This window comes from Notamacropus eugenii, chromosome 4 (genome assembly GCF_028372415.1).
Source record: "Notamacropus eugenii isolate mMacEug1 chromosome 4, mMacEug1.pri_v2, whole genome shotgun sequence".
Lineage (NCBI taxonomy): Eukaryota > Metazoa > Chordata > Mammalia > Diprotodontia > Macropodidae > Notamacropus > Notamacropus eugenii.
Window position 1 is genome coordinate 61,731,626 of NC_092875.1, and position 18,464 is coordinate 61,750,089.

The following is an 18,464-nucleotide window of genomic DNA, read 5'->3' on the forward strand; positions in this document are numbered from 1 at the left end:
CCCCCACCTACTCCCCACTACCCCCCTCCCTCCCCACGACTGCATACAATTCTGTATAGATTCTACATATACTTTCCTATTGAGTATATTTTCACTATAGTCATGCTATGTAGTCAGACTAAGATAAATGAAAGAAATCGTATAACAAATCAGAACATGATACATAAACACATACACATACACAAACATGATCTGCTACATTATGTGAGTGACTTCCATATTTCTCTCTCTGAGTGTGTAAGGCATTTTGCCTTGAGATCCACCATTGGGATTTTTTTTTTTTTGTAAGAAGTTCTTGTGTTATTACAAAAATCTAAGTCTACCAGAAAAAACTCTCACACACTGTGGTTGTTGCTGTGCATAAAGTTCTCCTGGTTCTGCTCCTTTCACTCAGCATCAGGTCATATAAGTCCTTCCAGGCCTCTCTGAAGTCTTCTTGTTCATCATTTCTTATGGCACAATAGTACTCCATTCCATTCATATACCATAATTTATTCAGCCATTCCCCAATTGATGGACATCCCCTTGACTTCCAGTTTTTGGCAACTACATAGAGTGCTGCTATAAATATTTTTGTACATGTGGGACCCTTTCCCATTTTTATGATCTCTTGGGGATATAGTCCTAGTAGCGATATTGCTGGGTCAAAGGGTATGCACATTTTTGTAGCCCTTTGGGCATAGTTCCAAATTGCTCTCCAGAATGGTTGGATGCGCTCACAGCTCCACCAACAATGAATTAGTGTTCCAACTCTCCCACATCCTCTCCAGCATTTATCATTTTCTTGTTCTGTCATGTTTGCCAATCTTATAGGTGTGATGTGGTACCTCAGAGTTGTTTTGATTTGCATCTCTCTAACCAATAGTGATTTAGAGCATTTTTTCATGTGATTATAGATAGCTTTAATTTCTTCCTCTGAAAATTGGAACAGGCAGTTTTTTGATGAAGAAATTAAAGCTATCTATAGTCATATGAAACAAATCACTATTGATTAAAGAAATAAATAAAATAAAATAAAACAACTCTGATATACCACCTCACACCTATCAGATTAACTAAAATGACAGAAAAGGAAAATGACAAGTATTGGAGAAGATGTGCAAAAATTGGGACTCTAATGCATTGTCGATGGGATCATGAACTGATCCAACCATTCTGGAGAACAATTTGAAACTATGGCCAAAACGCTATGAAACTGTGCATACCCTTTGACCCAGAAATACCACTTCTAGTTCTGTATCCCAGAGAAGTGTGACACCTTTGCCTTTTCCCCTCAGCATTGATAATGACATCAAACACCACAGAACCCTCCCTGGAGTACAATATGGAAACATGTCAATGAATGGTCTTGGGGTTCAGTCAATCAGCCAGTTAGGAATCCACCTCGTAATGCTACTGTCCAGGCAACACACTTGCAACTTGACCACACGAATATCACAAGAGTCTACCACATGGTTTGTTAAATTTCTCTGGTCTATTTAGTACATTAATGATGCCAAAATAAGAAATAGCATTAGTCTTGGTAGGACCTGTTTTCTGATTAAACTATACTAAAACTCTGGGATCACAATTTCCTTTCCTAGATGCTAACCAACTTTTTAAATACATTCTAAAATTTTTTCAGGGACTGAAGTCAAGATCACTGGTCTATAACTTTTAGGTTCCTTTGACTCTCTCTTTTGGAGAACCGGGATTTTTGCCCTCCTTGAATTGAGGAGCACCTCTCCTGTTTTCTAAACTCTTTCAAAGACAACAGTTCAGCTTTCAATCACATCTTTTACATTCTCTCAGGACCCTAAGATGGAACTCATCTGGGTGTGATTTTGTGAACTAAGAAAGGGCAGAGAAGTGTTCCTTTGTGACAGCCATCCTTATTTCTCTTGGCTATCAACTCCCTACTTGACATTTTTGTTTTGTCAGAGAGAAAGGAAAAGCAAAAGAAGAGCTGAGCAGCTCGTGTTTTAACATTATTCCACTGCCTTGAACAGATGTCCTCTCCTTCTTTGACCCTATTTCTCTAAACATAGCTTTAAAACTAAAAAAAAAAATCAAACACAAAACCACTTTTTGCTGTGTTTAGTTGTCCTTGCTTCAGTCCTCCTGACACTCAGCTTTTTTTAAAAGTAAATTTCTTTATTTTTAGTTTTCAGCATTCACTTCCATAAGATTTTGAGCTCCAATTTTTCTCCCCATCTCTGCCCTCCCCCTTCCCCAAGATGGTGTGTAATTTGATCTAGGCTCTACATATACTTTGATATTAAACCTATTTTCACATTAGTCATGTTGTAAAGAAGAATTAGAATCAAGGGGAGAAATCATGGGAAAGAAGAAACAAAAAAGAGAGAGAAAATACCATGTTTTGATTTGCATTCGTACTCCATAGTTCTTTTTCTGGGTGTGGACGGCATTTTGCATCATGAGTCCTTTGGAAATGCTTTAGGTCCTTGCCTTGCTGTGGAGGACTAAGTCTATCAAAGTCATGACTCAATGTGGCTGTTGCTATGTACAATGTTCTCCTGGTTCTGCTTCCCTCACTCAGTATCAGTTCATATAAGTCTTTCCAGGTTTTTCTGAAGTCCACCTGCTCATCATTTCTTATAGCACAATAGTATTCCATTACATTCATATACCACAACTTGTTCAGCCATTCCTCAACTGATGGGCCTTCACTCGAATTTCAATTCTTGGCCACCACAAAAAGAGCTGCTATAAATATTTTTGTACATGTGGGTCCTTTTCCCATTTGTATGATCTCTTTGGGATAAAGACCTCGAAGAGATATTGCTGGGTCAAAGAGTATGTACCGTTTTATAGCCCTTTGGGCATAGTTCCAAATTGTTCTCCAGAATGATTGGATTAGTTCACAATTCCACCAACAATGCATCAGTGTTCCAATTTTCTCACATCTTCTCCAGCATTTATTATTTTCCTATTTTGTCATGTTAGCCAATCTGACAGGTGTGATGTGGTACCTCAGAGCTGTTTTGATTTGCATCTCTAATCAACATGATGTAGAGCATTTTTTCATACTGCTATGAAAGCTTTAATTTTTTCATCTGAATATAAATTTAACTCAGTTCTCTATATATTTTAGAAATGACTGACACACATCTTAAGGAAATATGCCAGACTCTGGTATTCAATCTGTTTCCTGCCCTTGTCATTTCAAAATCTAAGTTAGTTGGTGAGTTTCCTCTGCAGCCACATCCAATCTCTGTGGACAATGCCCACCTTTCTATCTCTTCAATATGACTATTTTTTGTGTTTCCATCCTTCCTGGGCTGACTTTTTTCACTTTACTCTTTTAGCCTATGGGGTCGTAGTTATCCTTTCTCTGAATGCTCTGAAATCTGCTCTCCCAAAATCTAAGATGCTATCAGCCTCTACTCACTTTCCTCTCCTCTACCACAAATTCTATAAGGAAATGGTTATTTTCTCTCAAGGTTCCCAGCACTTCCATCCCAACTAGAGATGTTGTTGGAGAAAAACATATCCAAAACAATGTTCCCCACAATTATTCCTCCATCTCTGGAAGGATTAAATGATCAGTAAAGAAAGCAAAGACAATACTGACTGATGTTCTCCCTTTGGAGCATCTGTCTGAGTAAGTCACATCCCCAAACACTGCTGCACTCACTCCTCTATGGCTGGCTTGATATATCCAAAACAATGAAGTCATAACTTTATTGTCTTGTAGATTCCTATGGCTCAGAGCTGAAGAGAACCTTAATACTTATCCATTCCAATCCCTCAGTTTACAGACCCTGGGAGGACAAAGAATGTGCTCAAGTTTCCCCTGACAATTAAGTAGGGATCTGGAATTCAAATACAAGTACTGACTCCAAATCCAGGGGTCTTTTGCCTGTATCCCAGCTGATCCTCCTTCCATAAGTCATGCCTTACAGGGTTGGGTCTTCCTTTGGAGAAAAGACCATGCTTTATCTTATATCCTCCTCTAACAACAACCAGGGGCCCAGTAACTAAGTGTTTGTTGAACTGAAGAGCAGTCATTGTCTCAACTACTCATTCAAAGATTTCTCAGACTGCCCTGGGACAGAAAGGGTTTAATTTACCATCTCTAGTACTTCCTAACTCTTGTACCATCACTTAATTTCTCACATAATTGTGCCTTCATCATAACACAGTGACCACACACGTCCACAGAGCAGAACAGTCACCTTTAGAGGTCCACAGAGTTCTCCTCCCCTCTGATCACTTTCTAAAAGGCACTCAGGAGATGGACGAAGCTGGGATGGGAATCAGAAGACCTGAGCTGTCTTCTCAACTCTTAATGTTGCTTCAGTATGAATCCCTGAGTAAGGAACTTCTCTTTGCTGTGACTTGGGGGCTTAATCTTCAAAAGCTGCAATTATATTTCAGGAGAGGATTTCTAAGATGTACGTTATTTCATTTGATCCATCAGACCTTGTAAGATCAGTAGTACAGGACTTCTAAATTCTCTTATGGCTCTAAGTCTATGATCCTAAGGCAGCTTGGAGGGCACCAGAGTGCATAGAGTGTCCTGCCTGGAGTCAGGAAGACCTGAGTTCAAATCTGACCTCAGACACCAACTAGCTGTAACTCGGGACATACCATTTCTCTTCTTCTTGGCTCTGTTTCCTCAACTATGAAACAGAAATAATAACAGCACCTCCCTTTCAGAGAGATCATATTTATAAAGCACTTAGCATAGTATCTGACATATAGTAGGTGCTATATAAATGCTGATCCCATCCCTTCTCCTACAGTCTCTATTTTACAAGAGGGGACACGGTTAGCAAAGGCTAACCCATATATCACTATTATTATATTAAGCTAGCCCAGGTCCCTTATGATTCTGAGTCTAAAAGTCCAAAATGAAGAAACAAGGTTAGATGACCCCCGAGGTCTCTTGCAAATAAAATTCTGTGACTAAATGATAATGGCAATTCTTAACAGCTCAGACAATCTATGAATTTCCACTGTCACATGGAACTCATGATTTGCAAATTCCATTTAGTAATTTAAATGCCTACAACAATAAGATCTATTTTTAGACATGGTTTAAGAATGTGAAGTTGAAGAAACCTCCATTTCCAACCTCTTCTCCAAGGGTCATTATTATTCCAACACAGAATCGTTTGTAGACTGCTACAATAGGATATTGCGATTTTATTTCTATCAGTTAGTGAACAACGTGCCTTCTCGTTGGAGCAGGCCAAAACAGCAAACAAACCAACCAGGAAAACGGGTGAAGTGAGAGCATGTCCAGAGGAGAAGAGCACTTACTGGTTTTCACTGGCCAAGGGTGGGTAAGGTGCAGATGGATAGCCAAAAGTGTTCCACCAAGGGTAATGCAGCATCGAGTTCTGAAAATACAGCAACACCAACAGAGTTAGATCTTGAGTAGAGAAATACAAGATATCACCTTGATTGAGCAGACCAGGCAGCTGACTCTGTTAGGAGGCCAGAAATGAGGGCCCTGGGCACAAGATGGAAACAAAGACTCTCAGGCTTGGGAGAAGCTTCAGCAATGACTTACTCCAGTCTCCCCCACAATGCTTGAAACTCCTAATAAAGCATTGTCCAGGCCCAGCTTAAACCTCTCTTAGTACCAGGAATCTCACCTCTCATTAGAAACTCCTAATAAACCATTGTCCAGGCCCAGCTTAAACCTCTCTTAGTACCAGGAATCTCACCTCTCATTAGAATATGTGTATGCTCATCCTCTGTTGCCGAAGAAGACCATGCCATTAGAGAAATGATGACAAGACTTGCACTTGACTTTGTTTCGACTGAGGGAGGGCTGTGCATGTCACCAGCCTCACTTCTCCTCCAGAACCACCTGAATCCAACGACCAGACATTCATCAGGATGACTGGAGATGACCCAGGATGAGGTAATTGGGGTTAAGTGACTTGCCCAAGGTCACACAGCTAGTGAGTGTCAAGTATTTGAGGTGAGATTTGAACTCAGGTCCTCCTGACTCCTGCACTGGTGTTCTATCCACTGCACCACCTAGCTGCCCCTTAGAAAGCTACAGAATGGCATGGGAGGTCGAAGAAGTGATCACTCCTATTTTGTAAAGGTATGTGGGATATGACCACACAAAGCAAATATACCCTTAAAACATATCTCACCACTACAAATCAGGCAAACTCGAAATATAAAATGTGGGAACTGGAAGAGACATGAGAAAACAGGATAGATACCACAGCAGAAAAGGACCTGAGAATACAGAATATTCTGCTAAGAAATATTGTTTTATGCAATAGATTGTTTCTCTGTAAAAGTGCTTGACACTAGAGGGAAGCTGCCTGTTTAAAATATTTCACTAAACTACCTTGATCTTAAAAGAACAGGAACTGGCACATAGTGAGTGCTTAATAAATTTTAATTGCATTGTACTATATTGTATTGTACTGCACTGTAAATTGTCTCATGAATCTTTTCTCATCATCTCTGTAAGGGCAGGGATCATCTCTTTGGCGAGTTCATGAAATCTCTGACTCTTAGAAATGAAAGGAACTTTACTCAGGGTGCCCAACAAGTGCAATGTTTGTGTGATCTATAAATTCTATCTATAACTTCCCCAATAAGTACTCACCCATCCTCCACTTGAATAACTCCACTGACTAACAGCAGCAATGCAGAACTCATTAACCAGCTTCCATATTTAGATACTGTCCAGTACAAAGCTGAGTACAGAGGGGGCACCCAAAAACTACCCACTGACGGATATGCTGATCATTTTGGAAGTATTAAATGACTACCATCTTGCCACAAAATTTTGCCAATTTTCCCAAATTCCTCATCAAGCTCCTGTCACATCTGGCATCCTTCTCTTTAGCTCTACTTTATAGATGAGGTCAAAAGAAATCCCCAGTCTTCACAGGTTAACCCCTAGAAAAGTCTGCTTACTCCTTGTTCCTCTCAGTTCTAATCATTCAATTATATTTCAACAGGAAGCTGTCAGAGGAAAATCATCACCCAAAAGGGAGACAAAATTGAATCTATCTTTGACACAGGCTGAAAACTTAAGACCTGTGCAGGAGATCACCTTCAGGAAAAGAAGATTGATCTCTCTGTCGGATGGGTACAGAGACCTGTTGATGAACAGACCTCTGAACTGCAGCAAAGAAACATGCATATGGTTTACAGTAAATACTGCTTACCCAGTGACTAAACACATCCCCATGATTCAGCAAGGAATAATGAGTTCCTTTCCTTATTCAAGATAACGTATTAGGTAAATACTAATAGATCCAGGAAAAAACTACAAAAGTCCTCAGCCTAGCAATTAAAGCTCTGCAAAAGCCAGTCCAATCCAACAAACATTCACGTGCCTAATAAAAGCAAGGAAGCACTGGCTTCCACTCACCTTTCCAGTCTGATTTCATATCACTCCCTTCAAGCATTCTCTATTCAAAATGAACTGCCAACTTTTCCCCATACATGGAATTTCTTACGTATTCAACTCAGTACTTATATTGCCCCATCCAATATGTAACAGCCTTGACAAAAGGGGCAGATTCCTTTAAAACCTCAGCCCTCTGTAACCTGCTTTAAACAAGCAGCACTTAAATCAGTGTTTGTTGGACTGAAATCAAAGTGAGGAATGAGATGGTATCCAGGGGCTCAAAAATGATTCTGGGGTCTCTTGGTTATTCCTTTTTTCTCTTTCTTTTCAAAGCCAAGATTTTGGAAGAACGGTGGGTGCTGAGATATTCTCTAATCACTGATATTAATACATATTTCTGAATCTAATATGTATAGGCTGTAGTCTACGAAACTGAAGAAAGGGACCTTAGCACACTATCAGAGCCTTCAGAAAGGCCTAAGAAGACAGATCAGAAATCTGGAAGGTCTTATGCTTAGACCACAGGTTTTACCAGCAAAACTTCCCCAGCCAGATTAAAATGTAATTAGAAAATGTTTAACAAAAGAAATAAAAATAAAACATAAATTGTAGTTTTCTAAGTCAATGATCAACAGAAAGGATTCAGAACTACTTGAGCTTGACATCCTGATTTAGATCAACAGCTCACACCTTATATGACAAAACAAACTCCAAATAAGTACATGACCTGAATATAAAAGGTTGGATTGCAAACATATTAAAAAATAAGAGAACAATGGATAGAGAAAGAGTTCTAAATTTATTTATTTATTTTAAATTTTCAACATTCATTTCCACAAAATTTTGAGTTTCAAATTTTCTCCCCATTTCTCCCCCTCCCAAAACACCGTGCATTCTGATTGCCCCTTTCACCAATGTGCCCTCCCTTCTAACACCCCTCCCTTTCCTTATCCCCATCTTCTCTCTTGTCCTGTAGGGCAAGATAAATTTCTATACCCCATTATCTGTATTTCTTATTTCCCAGTTGTACATAAAAACAATTTTCAACATTTGTTCCTAAAACATTGAGTTCCAACTTCTCTTCCTTCCTCCCTCCCTACCCATCCCCATTGAGAAGACAAGCAATTCAGCATAGGCTATATATGTGTAGTTTTGCAGTAGACTTCCATAATAGTCGTGTTATGTAAGACTAACTATATTTCCCTCCATCCTATCCTCCCCCCATTTCTTCTATTCTCTCTTTTAACCCTGTCCCTCCCCAAGAGTCTTTACTTGTAATTGCTCCATCCTGCCATTTACCCTCCCTTCCACCATCCCCTCCCACCCTGCTTATCCCCTTCTCCCCTACTTTCCTGCAGTGTAATATAGATTTTCATACCAAATTGAGTGTGCCTGTTATTCCCTTCTTGAGCCAAATGTGATGAGAATAAGCTTCACTTTTTCTCTCTCATCTGCCCCCTTTTCCCTTCATTGGAAAAGCCTTTCCTTGCCTCTTCTATGGGAGATAATTTGCCCCATTCCATTTCTCCCTTTCTCCTCCCAATATATTCCTCTCTCACCCCTTAATTTTTTTAGACATGATGCCTTCCTATTCAACTCACCCTGTGCTCTCTCTCTCTATATGTGTGTGTGTGTGTGTGTGTGTGTGTGTGTGTGTGTAGAATCCCTCTAACTACCCAGACACTGAGAAAAGTTTCAAGAGTTGCAAATGTTATCTTTCCGTGTAGGAATGTAAACAATTCAACTTTAGTTAAGTCCCTTATGACTTCTCTTTGCTGTTTACCTTTTCATGCTTCTCTTCATTCTTGTGTTTGAAAGTCAAATTTTCTTTTCAGCTCTGGTCTTTTCATCAAGAATGCTTGAAAGTCCTCTATTTCATTGAATTACCATTTTTTCTCCTGAAGTATTATACTTAGTTTTGCTGGGTAGGTGATTCTTGGTTTTAATCCTAGCTCCTTGACTTCTGGAATATCATATTCCAAGCCCTTCAGTCACTTAATGTAGAAGCTGCTAGATCTTGTGTTATCCTGATTGCATTTCCACAATACTTGAATTGTTTCTTTCTGGCTGCTTGCAATATTTTCTCCTTGACCTGGGAACTCTGGAATTTGGCTACAATATTCCTAGGCGTTTTACTTCTCAGATCTCTTTCAGGAAATGATTTGTGGATTCTCCTAATATTTATTTTACCCTCTGGTTCTAGAATATCAGGGCAGTTTTCCCTGATAATTTCATGAAAGATGATGTCTAGGCTCTTTTTTTGATCATGGCTTTCAGATAGTTCCATAATTTTTAAATTGTCTCTCCTGGATCTATTTTCCAGGTCAGTTGCTTTTCCTATGAGATATTTCATATTATCTTCCATTTTTTCATTCTTTTGGTTTTGTTTTGTAATTTCTTGGTTTCTTATAAAGTCATTAGCCTCCATCTGTTCCATTCTCATTTTTAAAGAACTATTTTCTTCAGTGAGCTTTTGAACCTCCTTTTCCATTTGGTTAATTCTGCTTTTTAAAGCATTCTTCTCCTCACTGGCTTTTTGGACATCTTTTGCCAATTGAGTTAACTTATTTTTAAAGGTGTTATTTTCTTCAGCATTTTTTTGGGTCTCCTTTAGCAAGCTGCTGACTCGCTTTTCATGATTTTCTTGCATCACTCTCATTTCTCTTCCCCTCTTTAACTTGATTTTCAAAATACTTTTTGAGCTCTTCCATGGCCTGGAACCATTGCATGTGGATTTTGGAGGTTTTGGATGCAGAAGCCTTGACTTTTATGACTTCTCCTGATGGTAAACATTGTTCTTCCTCATCCGAAAGGATGGGAGAGGATACCTGTTCACCAAGAAAGTAACCTTCTACAGTTTTATTTTTTTTCCCTTTTTGGGGCATTTTCCCAACCAGTTACTTGACTTTTGGGTCCTCTGTCAAGAGTAGGGTATACTCAATCAAGGGAGAGGAGTTTATTCCCTGGCCAGGCTGGAGGCTGAGGTTCAGATCAGCTGCTCAATTCCCCCAGGGGCTTTATCCAACAATGGATGCTGACTGCTGCCTACATGGCCACCGTGGCTGTAGCTGTCACCACCCGCTGCTGCAGCTACCACCTGGGGCCAGGACTAGGGGAGGACCCTGTTCCCTTGTCACAGAGGTGAAAAAGCCCCTTCACTGACCTTTGAAGCTACCTTTGGCACCCGTGGGTTGAGAGGTCTATGAACTGTGGTTGCTGTTGCTGGGGATTCCACCCCCAAGGCCCGCTCTAGTCTTCCTCCTAGTGCTGGGCAGTCAAGGCTGGGCTGGGCTCTGCTCTGCATCTGCTGCAACAGACTTTTCCCATCAGCCTTCCAGGTCACCCTGGGCTGGAAATCTCCTCCACTCTGTCGTTCTGTGGCTTCTGCTGCTCTAGAATTTGTTGAGAGTCTTTCTTTACAGGTATTTTATGGGCTGTGGGGGAAGAGCTAGACCATGTGCATCCTTCTACTCTGCCATCTTGGCTCTGCCCCGAGAAAGAGTTCTTGACCAAGCAAGGGATAGAGATGATCACAGGAGATAAAATGGACAATTTTGACAACACCAAAAGTGAAAATTTTCTACACAAACAATATCATTACAGTTACAATAGAAGGCAAACAGGTAACTGGGGGGGAAATTTTGGTAGCAAATTGCTCTGAAAAAAGTATATCTGTGATATACAATGAATTGATCCAACTATATTAGAAAAAGATACATTCCTCAATAGGTAGTCAAAGGACATGAACATACAGTTCTTGAAAGAAGAAATACAAATTAACAACAATTATATAAAAAAATGCTCCAAATCATTCATAAGAGAAAGGGCAATTCAGCCAAGTCTGAGGTTCCAACTTGTACCAATGAATCATCAAAAGTGACCAAAAAAGAAAATTGACAACTGCCGGAAGGCTGTGAGAAGACAGCCACATTAATGTACTGTTCATGGAGCTGTGAACTGGTACTACTGTTCAGGAAAACCATTTGGAACTAAGCTGCACACAGTGAGACCTACCCCAGTGATACCACCACTAAACATGGTGCCACAAAGAGATCAAAGACCATGTGAAAGGATCCACATATTTATTTAGCACTTAACCATGCGCCAAGCCTTGTGCTAAATGTAGAGAAATATTTATAGTAGCACCTTCTGTAGTAATAAAAAACTGGAAACAAAATGGGTACCTATCAACTGGGGTCATGGTGAGTCATGGCAAAGAAATGGAACTGAATATTAGTGCACTGTAACAAATCATTAAAGAGACAGATACAGTGACACCTGGAAGACTCATATGAAGTAATGCTGACAATTCAGACAATGACTCCAACACTTTAAAGGAAAACAACTTTGAAAGAGTTCAGAACTCTGTTCAATGCAATGACTAATTATGACTCCAGAAGGCTAACGATCAAGAATACTTTTCACCTCACCTCTTGGCAGAGAGGTTATGGGACTATAGAAACAAGAAGAAGCATTATGTTTTCAGACAAGGGCCAATGTGTGATTCTTGTTTGTCTGATTAACAATACTTGTTAAAAGAAAAGGTTTCATTTGGGGTAGGGGAAGACTTTTAGGGACGAACAGAGGAGGTAGTGATAATTATACCCCTTCCCCCTCCCCCTCAAAAAAGAAAGAAACATTTAAAAATACATTGAAAAAGACTCGTAGGAAGTTTAGAAGGAGATACAAAAACAAAACAAAACAGGGGAATGTGGGTGTTCACTTTAACATATACTTTATAAAAAATTGTACACAACAGAGATTCATGATTTAGATACAACCTTCTCTTTTCTGCTCATCATGGCAAATGGAAACGTTTAGCTTTTATGGCATCTCTCTAGGTCTTAATGGTTGGTTGGCTGGTTGTTGTCCTTCATTCTCAAAAAGGACCAAAATGACATTATTATGATAAATAGTATTGGTAAGGGGTATGAACTAGAACTCTAGGCTGCTGCTCTTTTTACAAATGTTTTCCCCTAGTATTCTTCATATAAATACCTTTTTTTCCTTTCAAATTTATATATTTATTTGTCTTCAATTTTCAATAATCACTTCCATAAGTTCCGAATTTTTCCCCCTCCTTCTCCCCTCCCTCCCCAAGACAGCATGCTAGACAACTACACATACATTCCCTTTAAACACATTTTCACACTAGTCATGTTGCACAGAAGAATTAAAACAAATGGGAAAAAAGACGAGTAAAACTAAACAAATCCAAACATAAAAGAGAAAATAGTCTGCTTCATTGTACATTCCAACCCCATAGTTCTTTCTCTGACATTCTGCATCAAGAGTCCTTTGGGAATGTTTTAGGTCCTTGCCTTGCTGTGGAGGGCTAAGTCTATCAGAAACAGTCCTCACCTCCTGTGGCTTTTAGTGTGTGCAGTGTTCTTCTGGTTCTGCTCACTTCACTCAGCATCAGTTCATATAAGCCCTTCCAGGTCTCTCTGAAGTCCTCCTGTTCATCATTTCTTACAGCACAACAGTATTCCACTACATTCATATACCACAACTTGCTCAGTCATTTCCCAATTGATGGGCATCCCCTCCATTTCCAGTTCTTGGCCACCACAAAGAGAGCTGCAATAAATATTTTTGTACATGTGGGTCCTTTTCCCATTTTTATGCTCTCTTTGGGATACAACCCTGGAAATGGTATTGCTGGGTCAAAGGGTATGCACAGTTTTACAGCCATTTAGGCATAGTTCCAAATGGCTCTCCAAAAGGGTTGGATCAACTCATAGCTCCACCAGCAATGAATTAGTATTCCAACTCTCCTACATCTTTTCCAGCATTTATCACCTTCCTGTTTTGTCACATTAGTCAATCTGGTAGGTGTGATGTGAGTTGTTTTGATTTGTATCTCTCTAATCAATAGTGATTTAGAGCATTTAGTTTGAATGTTATGGCACTTAGTTCGAATGGTAAGTAAATCAATTTAGGTAGAATTGTCATTTTTATTATATTAGCTTGGCCTACCCACAAGCAACTGATGTTTTTCCAATTATTTATATCTGACTTTATTTGTATGAGAAGTGTTTTGTAATTGTGTTCATATAGTCCCTGGGTTTGTTTTGGCAGGTAGAATCCCAAATATTTTAAAGTATCTACAGTAACTTTAAATGGGATTTCTCTTTCTATATCTTGCTGTTGGGCTTTGTTAGTAATGTACAAAAATGCAGATGATTTATGTGGGTTTATTTTATATCCTGCTACTTTGTCAAAGTTGTTTACTATTTCAAGTAGTTATTTACTTGATTCTCTAGGATTCTCTAAATATATCATCATATTATCTGCAAAGAGTGATAACTTAGTTTTTCTTTGCCTATTCTAATTCCTTCAATTTCTTTTTCTTCTCTTATTGCTAAAGCTAACATTTCAAGTACCACATTGAATAACAGTGGTGACAATGGACATTCTTATTTCACACCCATTCTTATTGGAAATGCATCTAGCTTATCCCCATTACATATAATGCTTGGACAAATAGCTTTGAAGGAAGTTCAGGTCAAAAGAGAAGCATGGGGAAGGCATGGTGTGGAGGGTAGTCTGGGTCTGGTACAGAGCCCACAGCCAATGCTGAGTAGGGAACAGGACCATGAAAAAGAGGCCACTTGAGTCCTGCAACTGTGAGCTGCCAGGACATCGGGTATGGTTTCCTCTGAACAGCCCAGGGTAAGAAAGACCACTCACCATTCACTTGTACAATGGGACAGAGACAGAACAAGGAGAGGTCCCACAAAATTCAAAAGGCTCCACCATAACTTAGTAACAAAAAGTGAAACCAAATTAGCCATCTATTTCCCAGAGTGTTTTCACTGGCTATCTCCCAAGCCTGAAACTCTCTCTCCCTCTTGGATTCCCCGAAGTCCAGGCTAAAATTCCACCTTCTCCAAGAGATGGTTCCTGACCCTCATTAATGCCAGTATCTTCCCTCCAATGATCAGCTCCAATTTTTCCTGCCCACACCTTGTTTCCGCATAGTTGTTTGCAGACAGGGAGCTCCTTGAGGCAGGGCCAGCTTTTGCCTTTCTTTGGATCCCCAGGACTTGGTACAGTTCCAGGCACAGGATAGATGGCTAAAAGATGTTCACTGAATGATTAACTTTACAATTATTCTCTCTATGCTTCTGCTAGGCAGAATTTTCTTTTACACCCTTCCTGGAGACATGGTTGCCAAGAAGCACAAAGATACTAAGTCTGGGGCAGGGGGCGGAGCTCAGCTCTTCAGACTCTGGCTCTAATGGTTCTTCCCGGCACTAGCCGTGTCACAAGATACCTGTATGAAAGTGGAGCCTACGCAGGTGAAGTGCAATCTCCACAATGTCTCTCCTTCACAAAGAGAGCTGAAGAGATGAATTAAAGCCTGTGCATCTGGCTGACACCAAAAGGAGTCCAGGGTTTTAAAAGGCATTTGATGTTAAAAGGACTCAATTGTTACCATTAATCTCTTATATTTGCACAGCACTTTACAATTTATAAAGCATTTTCATAGCCATTACCTACTCACAGGAACACTCTGAAATAAACAGAGCAGGGTGTACAATGCCCATTTTACAGATGGGGAAAGTTAAGCTAGGAGAGGCCACAGAGCTGGTCCAAAATCAGAAACCTAGCAGATGAAAGAGGCTGGCTTGGAATCTGGGTCTCCTATGCTGAAAAAGCCAGAGCTTCTCATGACCGGTCCCTCCCTCCTGCCACCTTGCAGAAGCGGGTATGCAATACCGCAGACACTTTCAGACACAGTTGGTATGTTGGCTGGTTTTGCTAAATTGCCCCCCCCCTTTTTTTAATCTTTGATACAAGGGATGGCTCACTGGATTGAACAGGAGGAAGGATAAGACTCAGAAATCAAGATGATATCAAAAACAAGATAGTAATTAAAATAAGATGCTAAGAATCCCAGATTCTTTCCCCAATACAATGCTGAAAGTGATGAGCTGTGTGGGCGAGATCCCAACCACAGCATCCCACCTCAGGTTCTTGCTATGGAACCAGAGGTGATTCATTTCTTCTCCTGGAGAAATTTCCTGATTCTGCCAACAGGGATGGTGAGGATGGGCCTTACACACCTCCCAGGCTGGTTAGATGTGAAATCCTTCATGTGCTTACTATATGAATCATAATAATCATGGTTATTAAAGTATTCTAAAATGTGAATCGCTATGCTCAATGAACCTGAATAATATTACAGACGCCTGCATGCCTCGGGTCAAGGCATTTCTCTCTGATCCTCAAGCTTCCTTATCTGTAAAATGGGGACAGTATCTGCAGCAGTTGGCTCTCAGAATGGCTGTGAGGCTCAAATGTGATAAGGTATATAGAAGACCCTGTACTTCAATAATGTTCTCAAGAACAATCGTCAGGATCTCTATAGTCAATGCCAGTTTGTATGCCTAGATTACTGAAGAAAGGCTTTCCCTCCTCCGCCTGCAGCTTCCTTCTCCAGACAACAAAGGGCCTGGCTAGGTCACCTCTATTCTCCCTGGGATGGTGCTAGAGAGCCCCCAAAGTTGTGTAGAAAAGAGCTTGACCCATAATCTTCACAAATATTTGTGGGTTCTCAGGCTCTAAACCACAGCGGGGTAGAAAGCTGTAGGAAACTCTGTCAATGTGTCAAGTGGCTCAGTGAAATTACTACCAGACTTTGCCACCCACAGAAAAGAAGGAAATTTGAATGGAATTTTCCCAATAGGACAACAATGCGTGCGCGCGTGCACACACACACATACACACACCAACAACAACAACAATCTCAACAACTCAGGGTCAGCTGTGATACTGTAGATAGATACTCATTGGATATGAGTTCTCAGTCTGCTGCTTAAATACCTGTGAGATTTTGACCAAGTCACTATCCCTCCCTAGGCTTCAAGTTCCCTACCTGTAAAATGAGGTTTAGAGTAGGGGAACTAAAGTCCTTTTCAATTCTAGATCTCACAGATAAAGTGATGAATTTACTAGCATACTGTCCAGACACCTGCTCTCTCTCTCTCTCTCTCTCTGACAAAAACAGGGTAGCTAATAACTTCCTGACTTGCTTTAATGATCATTCCAACCTTCAAAAGGTTGAGGAACTAATGAGTCTACCAGCTGTTCTCAACCTCATTCTTACCACTGAGGAAGAACTGGGCGCTGAGGCAGAAAGGGGAGGGGTGAAACAGCCAAATGAGTCCTCCATCTTAGAACAGGTGGTAGAAAAGGGGCAGAGAGATGGGTGTGCATCGTCCAATAAGCAGCCCTCTTAACTCAAGGAGATTTAAAAAACTCAGAGGAAAGGTAGAGAAGATGATGAGGCCTGTAAGTCTAAAGGGGATATCAGAGCAGGAGGGATGGGATGCTTTCCAAAATGAAATTCTAAAGACATAAAGAGGAACAATTATGTTAAGAAGGGGGAATTGTCAAAAGAGCTGGATGTAGCAGACCCACGGGGAACTCACCAAACAACTTCAATTTTAAAAAGACATGGGCAGAAAACTGGGACAGTGACAACAGACAGCAACACTCCAGTCCTTCAAAGGGGTGTCTGGGGTGCTGAGGGGTACTAGCAAAAAGGAGCTTAAGAGTAATGTTGAGGATACAGCAAGATCAGAGAAAGGGCAGAGCTACCTGGAATAAAAAAGATGATGAAAACAAATAACAGAGATGAACCTACTCAATCCATGCTTTCTTTCTCTTTTCTTTGCTAAAATGAATGTTCTTTAGGCTGGAAAGGACAGAACAAAAATGCATGACAGCAACTGGATCCCGAGATAAGCTGGGAGATAGAACTGGAGCACTTGCTGACCCTTGAGGCCCTGCTCAACCACATCCTAGGCCGTTGGGAAGGAAAATAAAGAACCTGACAGGTGTGGTTGCTGAGTCATCTGCAGTGATCTTTGAAAGATTCTGGATAACTGGACAGGTGATGCAGGATTACAGAAAAACGGATTTTGTTCTGCCTTTCAGATAAGGAAAAAGAACGGAATCTGCAAAATATTATAGCTTGACCAAGCTTGACTTTGCCTCCTGGCAAAATTCTACTGTCCCTTTCTCCCTGCCCTTCCCCTCTCATTCCTTCCTCATCCCTCCTCCATATGCCAGTATGTCAGTCCCTCCATATTTGTGTGTATAGTATAATTCTACAATGTGTACACACAAACACACACACATTCTACAATGTAAAATTATATCTATCTAAATTTTTTTTTTTAAGAAATGGCTTGCTGAACATTTAGAAAAGGAAGTGGTGATCACAAAGAGGCAGCCTGGCTTCATCAAGAAAAGGTCATGTGGCACCAACCTTATTTCCTTTTACAACAAAGTTACTAGAGGAGAATGCTACAGATACAGCGTATCTCAATTTTAGTTAAACATTTGACAAATATTTTAATGCTTTTCTCATGAAAAAAATGGTGAGATGAGATTCCAATTAAATGGAGCGAAAACAGAGTGGTCAGACCCCAAGAAAGTAATGGGTGGTTTTGTGTCTCCTTAGAAGGAAACCTCCAGTGGAGTGAGCACCCCACAGATCTGGGCCAAGCCTGGTGTGAATATCTGTTATCAGTAACACAAATCAAGGCAGAGCCAAGGCATCTTTATTAGATGCCAGATGGCAGAAAAGGAGAAAGGACAATTAGTATACAGGATGGTTTGTTTTGGATTATCTTTTTCCCCAGGTCTGAGATTCTTCAAAAGAACAGGGATATAGGTAGGTCATATTTGGGGGCGGGAGAGGAAGAAAAGAGGAGAAGAAATGGAATCTAAAATGATATCTTTTGTTTTCACATCACAGTTTTTCCCAAATACACTCCCCCTCCCCCAGTATATCTGCTCTCTCACCCTTCCCCCACTCTTCTACCTGGATCATAAGACTTTAGGGAAATCACAGTTTTCTGTCTTTAAGTAATAATGCTAATAGTCCCATTTCTCCACCACCTTGAGGTGCGAGAGGAAGACAGAATAAGCAATATTTTCCCCATTTTACAGAGGAGGAAAAACTGAGACTCAGAGAGGTATCTGTTCAGATGGAAACTGTGCTAATGAGCTGATGGAAGGTTCTCCGAAGATGGCAGCTCTCCATTCCTAAAGTACCAACTGATCCCGGAGCAGAGTTCTAAGGTCTTCTGAGGGGAGTGACTTGTGA

General features: G+C 40.4%; 1 protein-coding gene across 2 annotated transcripts in view; it reads right to left on the reverse strand.

Moving 5' to 3' along the window:
- SBNO2 (strawberry notch homolog 2) overlaps positions 1 to 18,464 on the reverse strand; it is a 226,517-nt gene that overhangs the window by 140,437 nt on the left and 67,616 nt on the right. For both annotated transcript variants that reach the window (XM_072601358.1, XM_072601357.1), the window contains exon 3: positions 5,269 to 5,348. In XM_072601358.1, coding sequence (XP_072457459.1) covers positions 5,269 to 5,348 — 80 coding nt within the window. The remainder of the gene's footprint in view (positions 1 to 5,268; positions 5,349 to 18,464) is intronic.